The sequence below is a fragment of the Melopsittacus undulatus genome, chromosome 8, assembly GCF_012275295.1.
Source record: "Melopsittacus undulatus isolate bMelUnd1 chromosome 8, bMelUnd1.mat.Z, whole genome shotgun sequence".
NCBI lineage: Eukaryota > Metazoa > Chordata > Aves > Psittaciformes > Psittaculidae > Melopsittacus > Melopsittacus undulatus.
This window is the reverse complement of record NC_047534.1, coordinates 40,313,969-40,323,296: the sequence shown is the minus strand read 5'-3', so window position 1 is coordinate 40,323,296 and position 9,328 is coordinate 40,313,969. Positions and strand designations below refer to the sequence as shown.

General features: G+C 55.5%; 2 protein-coding genes across 4 annotated transcripts in view; both read left to right on the top strand.

Annotated features, from left to right (window-relative positions):
• The first annotated feature begins 1,809 nt into the window (after nt 1-1,809).
• Nucleotides 1,810-3,945, top strand: HOXD8 (homeobox D8). 3 transcript variants are annotated; one of them, XM_034065506.1, is made up of 3 exons: nt 1,810-2,211; nt 2,479-2,626; nt 3,215-3,945. In XM_034065506.1, exons 1-3 carry the CDS (start codon nt 2,095-2,097, stop codon nt 3,508-3,510), a joined length of 561 nt encoding a protein of 186 aa, XP_033921397.1. In that variant the 5' UTR covers nt 1,810-2,094; the 3' UTR covers nt 3,511-3,945. The 3 variants fall into 3 exon arrangements, with proteins under 3 accessions (XP_033921397.1, XP_033921396.1, XP_012985351.3); XM_034065505.1 differs by having other exon boundaries at nt 1,810-2,626; nt 3,218-3,945; XM_013129897.3 differs by having other exon boundaries at nt 1,810-2,626.
• Nucleotides 3,946-7,440: 3,495 nt separating this feature from the next.
• Nucleotides 7,441-9,328, top strand: part of HOXD3 (homeobox D3) — a 30,813-nt gene continuing 28,925 nt past the window's right edge. The window contains exon 1 of the mRNA XM_034065114.1: nt 7,441-7,549. The gene's annotated coding sequence lies outside the window, so the exon portion shown is untranslated. The remainder of the gene's footprint in view (nt 7,550-9,328) is intronic.

The window sequence follows — 9,328 nt, the reverse complement described above, 5'->3', positions numbered from 1 at the left end:
TCACCGAAATGTGCTAAGAAAATGGCACTATGAAGTCCGGCTGACAAAAAAAAAAAAAAAGTGAAAAAAAGGGGGAGGGAAAAGAAAAAAAAGGAAAAATAAAAAGAATGAAAACCATCCCAGAACCAGCGAGCACAGGAAGGACCGCTCAGCGCTGAGGCCCCGCCGGGGCAGTGCAGAGCCGGCCGGTGTCCCGCAGGGTCCCTTTGGATTTCTGGCAGAACCACAGGACGGCGACGGGGCCGAGGAGTCTGCGGGCAGCGCGGGGCGGGAGGGCGCTGCCTGCCGCCGCATGCCGCCAGAGGGCGCCCGCGCTCCACTTTAGTGCCGCCGCCGCGCCTCTCGCTCCGCGTCCCGCTTACTGCTCTGCGCGCCCCCCCGGCGCGGAGAACCGCTGATGGGACTGCAGCTCCATGCGAGTGGCAGTGCTGGCACGTGGGGGGCGGGTGGTCTGGAGTGGATGCGGAAAGCATCCATGCTGACCCTCCGCGCCTCTCTGCGGAGTGAGGCTGTTTCCCTGCTGCCGCCATTCCACCAACACACCGCCTGGCCTGGCCTCCTGCCTTCCTGCTGCTCTCTTGCTATGGCGTTTTGCTTTTGCTTCTATCTGTCCTTGTAGCATTAAAAATCCGTGTGCCCTCTCCAGGCCTCTCTCACTCCATCACCCCCCACCCGCCTGTTCCCCGGCTGTCCTTGAGCCTCTCCCGGCCTCCAAAATCTTGTGTTCTAGGCTGCCGGGCCCCTGCTTGGGCGCGGATGTCACTGCGGGCCTAGCACCCGTTCGGGCACTCATGTGCTGGGCAGCAGGGCTGGTCACCTAGACAAAGAAAGTTAATTGTGATGGAGGAGGGGAGGTCGGGGGGTGGGGGAGCAAAGTGTGATGGGGAAGGAGCCTGCGATGCCTTTTATGTAACCACAAGTATTTTTTGTCAATTCACACCAGATGGTCACACGTGGCTCTAGCGGGGCCCGTATTATATTTCACCTAAATTTTTCGTTTCTCTTCAAAATAGGGCGGACTCGACCTCCTGGGGTGTCTGTCCAAAAAGCCGGTTCCCACCGCAGGACGAAGCGGGGAAGAGAGGGCTGGAGACAGCACTTCTCGAGGCTCGGGCCCCCTCGATGGCTGCCTGCCCGAGGAGCAGGGGCAGAGCAGAGCCTGCCGGGCACCGCCTTCCTTCCTTCCTTTCGTATAACAGGGCTCGCTTTTTTGGGACCGCGTCCCCGAGCGGTGCTAACCGATCATCCACATATTTTCCTTTTTTTTTTCCCCTCCATCTCTCTGCCTCGGTAATGACGTCCACCAAGGGTGAAATGATGGAAAGTATATTCATAGGCATGATTTCCATTAAGTGTCAATTAACCTGGAGCCTCAGCCATGCGTGCATAGCGTCAAGGGTAAATGTGCATCTCATTTCCCAGCGCTTTGCTAGCCTGCAAGGGAATGACTGGAGGGCCCGTAGCACCCCTCCGCCCTCTGTATCTCCCCGGCTGCCCTTGCCGGCACCCCCGGCTCCGTGCGCCGGGCACCGGCTCCCTCGGCTGGTCTCTGCCCTAGCCGGACGGCGGTGCAGGCCTCGGTTCAGTGCTCAGCCGCGGCCCTGGGTCCCTAGAGGCCTCGCCCCGGGCAGCGCGCCCGCGGTTATCGCGCGGGATCTGCGCGGCTGCCTCGCCTCTGCGCGGCGGGGGTTTCGCCGGCTCCTGGCGAGCGCGCACCGGCGGGGGGAGCGGAGGCGCCGTGGCTGGGGTGGATCCGGGCAGGGCTGGGCCGGGTTTTTTTCTTGCCTGAGGAGCGGCACATGTAAACTGAAGCCAAAAGTCCCCCCTGAGCTCATGAGCGTGTGTGTGTGTATGTGTGTGTGTGTGCGCGGGCTGCTGTGTGCCTAATAGGAAATAGTAAAAGCAGTGAGGCAGGTCATTTTGGGAGCGATTATAATCCAGTCCTGGTCACCACATACACGGAGAGCAGGAGCGGTGAGCGCACGGGCGAGCTGCGGCGGCATGAGCGCGGCGTAGAGGCACCAGCGGCGGCGGCGGCGGGAGCAGCGCCCCGTGCCCGAGCCCGCTCCCCCGCCCGCCGCTGCCCCCTCCCAGATGAGTTCCTACTTTGTCAACCCGCTGTACTCCAAGTACAAGGCGGCGGCTGCGGCGGCGGCGGCGGCGGGGGAGCCCATCAATCCCTCCTACTACGACTGTCACTTCGCGCCCGAGGTGAGCGGCCGCCACGCCGCCGCCGCCGCTGCCGCCGCCCTGCTCTACGGGAACGGCGCGGCCGCCGGCGGCTTCCCGCACCCAGCGCCCGGAGGGGCGGGGGGCGGCGGCGCGGCCGCGGACTTTTACCACCCGGCCGGGGGGAGCCCCACGGCCGCCTACCAGCCGCCTCCTCCTCCCCCCGCCGCGCCTCCGCCTCCTGCCCCCTGCAGTGGGGTTACCTGTCACGGGGAGCCCGCTAAATTTTACGGATACGATAACTTACAGAGACAGCAGATTTTTACGACACAGCAAGAGGCCGAGCTGGTACAATATCCTGACTGTAAATCGTCCAGTGCTAATATTGGCGAGGAACCAGACCACTTAAATCAGAGCTCGTCTCCTGCTCAAATGTTTCCCTGGATGAGACCACAAGGTTGGACGCAGTAAAAAATTTGCTTCCATCTCACGTCTGAGTTCGAAACTTTCTTTTCCTCCTCCCGCTTCTTTCTTGCTGCATCTCGCTCCCTGCCTCTGCCACCCTCGCTCCCTGCCTCTCTCCCCGCGATTCCTATCTCCGCGGTGGCTTGCGATAATAAAGCGATACAGTAAGCAAACAGAAAGCTCAGCAGAAGGCGGCTGTCGCCCCAAGAGTAGCTTTAAAGTCCATTTGGACACCGAGGTGTATTGCCACTCTCGCCCGGCTCCTGCCGCAGCCGTCCGAACGGGAGGGAGCAGGGCCGGGGGGCCGGTCATGAGATAATAAAGTGACCCCGTAAACTCAGTCCCGCAAACCCCGGTGAAGGGGTGGGGAGCCGAGTCACTTCGTGCATCTGCTACTGCTGTTTGTCCCGCACTCGTGTATAGAACTCGGCTGTGTTGAGCCCTCTGCTTTTTCTCCACTGCATTGCTGTGGGGCTTCTCCCCAGGGATTCCAGAGGGGCCCGAGCCCTCGCTCCCTCCTTATGCCTGGTTTTGAACGGCCACATCAACTTCCAAAACCTTGTGTTTTTGTTTTAAACAGCAGCGCCGGGCAGGAGGAGAGGAAGACAAACATACAGTCGATTCCAGACACTAGAGCTGGAAAAGGAATTCCTCTTTAACCCCTATCTGACCAGGAAGAGGAGGATCGAAGTGTCCCACGCATTAGGACTCACGGAAAGGCAGGTAAAGATCTGGTTTCAGAACAGGAGGATGAAATGGAAAAAAGAGAACAACAAGGACAAATTCCCCGCTTCCAGACAGGAGGGAAAGGAAGGGGAGGCCAAAAAGGAAGCACATGATCTGGAAGAAGACAGAGCTGAGGGCCAAACTAATTAAATTTTGCCCTAAAAGCTTTTGCGAAACACCATCAGAAACAACCAGCGCCACAGCCCGACATGTCAGCCGGTCTCCCCTGTACGAGGTCCTGCTGGGGAACGAGAGACCCAGTGTACCTCTGCTTGACATTTCTCTGCTTCGGGTGCTTCAGTTGTTCATGGTTTTGTTTTTAACCATATCCGGACCAATTTCTAGATTCAACAGTTCATCTGCTTCTTTTGCAAATTTGATACAGAGTTTGTAGCAATAAATTTCTAATAATTTTTTTTCCAATCTTCAAAGACGGTGATTGCGAGAAACAACATAAACTTCATAATAATGAATTCCAATAAGCAAGACATTTAACGATGCTTTATTAATCAAGACAAGTGCACTTGTACTATTTTAATTCTTGTTCTTATGTTGACTAAATTAAATAAATTTAATAAATTTGAAGAAAAGAACTTAGAAGTATATTTAACCTTCTGCTATGATATTTGATTAAAATAAACCAAATTTATTCAAATATAAACTGTATCGGCATCTTCATATCTTTTTCGTAATCCACTCCTCCAGTAAACCTCAGTGCCCCTCCACGTCTGGACTAACTCCCCCCTGCGCCTTTCTCCGTATTTCTCTCTCTGCTGGGTGTTTCGGTGGGGTCTGGTTAGGGCACATTGGCTACAAATCCTGTGTTTCTCTCCCTGCTGCCTGCACACCCGGCCAGAGCCGCCAGACATGGCTCTGCGGGATCGTGGTGGAAACAGCGGACAGCGGGGACCAAGGGCCCACCCTCGGGCTGAACCCACGCTGCGGCCCGGTCCCGTGAGCCTCCTCGATGTGTGCGCCCGGGCCCTGTCTTTACCTTTCCCGCCGCCCCTGAGCTGCGGGACGGCGGGGCCAGGGGCTGCTGCCGCCAGACAGGGGCTTTGCCTTGCCTAGATGAGCGTTGATCCTGATCGCTGGTGGGCTTCCATCCGCAGCCAAATCCGGCCTAAGCCACCCTGCGGATGGCGGATGACTGGAGAGACTAAAAGCTTTTGTGGCCTTACGTGGAGTTTTCTCGGGAGCTGTAATGGTTAGTGCTCCCAAATCACGCGTAAAAGTAGAGAAGGGCATTTTCCCCCATAAGTATTATGGCACGGCTCGAGTGCATTCCCCTCGAAGGCCACAGCCGGAGAGAGCAGATTCCCCGCAAGATTCCCCGCAGCCAAGGGGAGAGGAGCCCGCTCTGATCAGTAAAACGGTTTAATTTATCTCGTCTTTTCCCCTCCCTCCCCTTTTTCCAGCTCCTCGGCGAGGTCCCGCAGCCTGCGATATCTGAGAGGACGGCAGAGAGCAGTCCTTTTTAGGAACAGTAGCCAGAGCGCTGGGGTATGAGGTATAAAACGCTACCAAGATATTTGCGTCATTTTTTCTCCACAGCATCACGCCCCCGTGAGTGATGGTTACGTGAAGGGAACTGCAGGGACGCGCCAGCCACTGCCGCGAACACGAGAAATTTACATTTTCTGAACGAGAAACTGTTAGGGGCCGAGCCGGGGTCCCACTCAGAAACACATCGAGGAGCCTGGAGGGGTGCCGGCCTCCGCCGTCCGCCCCCAGTGCTGCAGCCCTTCTCCCGTGCCCACCGCTTCGCTCCAGGGAATAGATCCGGCACGGCGAGAACTGCCATGCCCGGTGTCGGGATCTGTGTGGTGGGCATGGTTCACTTCGTTTCCCTTCCCTTTACCCCCGCCCGGCCACCGAGCTAGGCACGTTTCCATTCCTGCAAAACAGTAGCTCTAGAGGGAGTCACAAGCAAGCGGAGCTATTGTTCTAGGTTTATTTTAATCCCGTAGTTGGTTAAAGGTTGTAAACGAGGGGAAACTGCAGCAAAGAGGTGAAGTAAACATTTTGCCGCATGGATTTGCATAAATACACGGGCACCCTTAATGTCCGGGAAGGATGTGGGGCTGGTGGCGGCACGGTTAAGGAAACCCAATGTCCTGACACGTAACATCCCCTCCTTGGTTTTCAAAATAATACCCGTTGCCAATGGCACCGACATGTTGGGTCTCAGGTCAGGGTAAAAGCCCCTTCCCTATGCTGCGGTTGTGGCCAAGCCCTGGTGTAGCAGGTCTCTGCAGGCGCTGCCGCAGAGATATCAGTGCCGCAGACCGGGACGGCAATACGGGAAGCGCGTGTCGGAGACCTGCACACCTGAGCGAGCACTAATATTCATTCGGGAAAGAGCTGATGCTGTGGTTGTGTTTAATTTCCAGACAAAGAGAATAAAATTGAAATATTCCTGAAGAAGTTTCCGTTAAGCGTCGCTCTCCCTGTGCCGACTGGGAACGCAGCCACGTAGACAAAACTGACTTCCTTGTGTGCACATCATCTGCAAAGGCCTAGCTGTAGCTGGGATAGTCCCTGTCTTATTCATTGAGAAAACAATAAAATCGCTGTAGTTGTGAAGGTATCTCCCCCTTATAGCCTGGCAGCTGAATCTCCCCCTCTTTCGTACTTGGAATCATGCTAAAAAAAAAAAGAAAACTGAGCTAGAAATTGTCCCGGGCGGTCAGTAAGCCCCCGATTAACCGGACTCCTCGAGCTCCGGAGCAAGCAGTGGTATTTTGGCAGAGAAAAGCCGTAGCTGCGCGAGTAGCGGAGGCAATGGAGGCAAGAGGCAGCCTGCGGTGGCCGCAGTGCGGATATACCGCGCCTTTGGTTTCCGCGGGATTTCTCCGTTTCCACCCGGGGCAGCTCTGCCCTGCCGTGGGTGCCGCAGAGCCACCTAGAACGGTACCGGTGCCTCGGCAGAGGGGCATGACACGCGTGTGATATTCACGAGTGTGCAACTGCCAGAAACAGAGTCCTAAAAGGATCCTCCACCTTTAGAAGTGTTTACTTTTGTTAGTTCTATTTTTGAGGCAGGTACAATCAACCCGGAGGTCACTGATGGAGGGGTCTGCTTATTTTCTAGAATAAAAATTGAGCACGAATACTCCGTCTCCGAGCAGAGCATTCCCTGTGGACACGGGGCAGGTTTTAGCTTTTTCTAGTACTTTCTGAGAATGGGATTTTGCCCCAGATCCTAGTAGCCACGGTAAGGTTTTCTTGGGGACAGGGGCATCCTCACCGGCGGAGCCGCGGGCAGCCTGGGCACGATGTCAGCGCCCTCCGTCACCCGTGGGCAAAGGGCACACTGGGTGGGGAAGCGGCCCTGCCTATTTTTAGGTCAGCAACGGCTTCGGCTTCAGTAGTGGGCGCTCAAGCAAGTGTGGATGCTTTTAGGGCAAGCCGGGGCGGAGGGGGGGGGGGGAGATGAGTGTAAAGCCGCCTTTCGTTGGGGAACGACGTGGAGCTGCCGGAGCCGCTCGGTCCCCCTATTTGTGCGGCTCCGAGGAAGCTAACCCTTCTCCCTGCGCGGATGTTCCGCGCATTGCCGCGCCAGCAGGCCTCCGCAACCGCGCCCGGGGCTCGCAGGCCGCGGGCAGGCGGGATCGGGGACTCAGTAAAAGCGCAGCGCGCAGGCGAAAGAAACATGGCGCTGGGAAGCAGTATGTGCAAAATCCGCAAGGAATTGCAGTAAATTCCTTTTTGTTTGAAGAAAATTTACAACTTGGTAATAGACCTTTTTATGACCTATTTGGGCTCGTCATTGGCTGCGGCTGGTCATGTGCAGGCAGCGAGCGCTTTCATGGCCTTTTCCTGATTTCCCTGGCGAATTTCCCCCTGCATTCTGCCTTCAGAGAGCTTCAGCCCCTCTTTTTCTAACCTTTGTCTAGGCTGAGGTGTATGGCAGTCGCCCTCATGTTTGTGCCCTGCACCCTAAAACCCGCGGTCGGTCCCGCCGTTGCCGTGCTGACACGTCCCCGGCCCCGCGGCACTTCCTCTCCCGCGACAGCGGGGGAATGCGCGGAGCTCCGCGCCAGCAGCCGCGCTGGCTCCAGCCCCCCGCTCCTCTCCCGCCGCTTGTTGCCGACACATCCTCCGGCACACGGATTGCTACGCGGGTGCAAAATGGATTACAGCGACCGTCCCGGGCTCCTTCTCCGGCGGGCAGTGCCACTAACCGGTAAGCACTCGGCTCCCCTCGGGATTGCCGCTGGTTCTCCGCACCCGCGCACAGTCCCGCACAGCAGAACGGCTCCGGCTGCCCTGTCCTTCAGCCCCGCTGGTCACCTGTCCCTCATAGTCCCTTGTTTTCCCTAATCCCATTTCTGTTATTGTTATTACTGTTATTATTGCTATTATTACTGTTGCTCTTATTGCTATTGTAATTATTGGCATTGTTATTGTTACTAATAACGGTTGTGGGTACGCCGCGGGGTGTATGAGGCTGTTGCGCTAACTGGAACGGAAAAGGCGTTGGGGCCCGCGATGGAGCGGCGATGAGAGCCCCTCCGCCCCGAGGGGCGGAAGGCTGGGGCGTAGAGCTCGCAGGCAGCATTTTTCATTAGCGGGGTTTCTTCCAGTAAAAAGCGGTTTTTTTTTTTCCTTTGGGTACTTTTTTCCCTTCCAGTCTGAAGCGCAGTGTGGTGATACTGTGGTTTGGTTTTCTCATGCGGAAGGGCGGTCGCGTAACTTTGAAGCTTAACAGGTGTTTTCGCAGGAGAATCGGGGTCAGCGCTCCCGCAGAGGCGGAGGGCGCGGGGCGGTCCCGCCGAGCCGGTCGGGCCGGTGGTTGTGCCCGGGGCCCCGCCAGAACGGTTTAGCATATCCTTCTCTCTTCACTGTGCATGAGCCAGGTTCCGACCGGCCCTGTGGGAGGCACGAGGGCCGGGCTCCGCAGCCGCACAGCTCGGGGAGGGCTGCGCGGAGCCACGGCCAGGGGACACTTCGCAGTGCGGCTGCTGAACCGCGTGGAAATAGGGGACGAGTTTGCCGGGAAAAAAATCCTCTCCTCAGCCCAGGTTTATTTTGAAATATGTAGAGGAGGTAGAACACTCATATAAACTATATCTGCGATACCTATATGTGTGTATACACCCGTATCTGCATTACCTATATACTTACATATGTACGTTCTCTGTAGAATATTGCTCCTTTGGAAGTATATTATTTTGAACGCACATGTATTTTACCCATTTCCTCTTCATTTTCAAGATGTGAATGCACAGCAGAAAATCCGCTGCCTGGCATTTAGTGTTTACATCGTTGGTCAGCAATGAAAATGCTCCATGCCATTGCACTGCGCGAATTTACTGAATCGCCAATTTACCGAATCGCTAGTTTACCTCAAAAGCAGCCGCTTATTTAACGGTAAAGCAAACCGACTGATTAAACCATCCCTAGTGAGAATGGAAAAGGGTGTGTTGTGCCCCAGGTACATAATTTGAAGCCGCAGGAGAAATTATTCTTTAATCCATCCCTGAGCATCTTCCCAGCTTGCTCAGCCCGAGCCCAGCTCAGGAAGCGGTAGGATGCTTTTCCCTCCCGCTTTGGCTCTGCAATAGCCGGCTGCCCTCCACTGCTGAAAGACATGAGGATTATTTGAGTGGATAATTTTCAACATAGCAACAGTCTTTAAGAGTAACTTGGAAAGTATGTATTGCGTTAGGTTTCACTCTCAGAATCTCTCCTAGGTGACACAGTAATTGTAGCTGCTTGGATATAAATCTCTCCAAAAACTTCGAAAAATCTCGTCCTTGAGCTGTTTTGAAATTATTCGTAGCCTGGGGGAAAAGAAGGAAACAAAAGCAGGATGTTCTAACGAATTCTTATGTGCATGTCAGTCTGCGGGTCTATATGCTGACACATGCGGATACACATACTCATTTATGGTCCCACTGGTTTCTGTGGGAGTTCGGCTTTTTTTCCTTTCTAAATGGCTTCCTTCCTTTCTTGCTTTTGC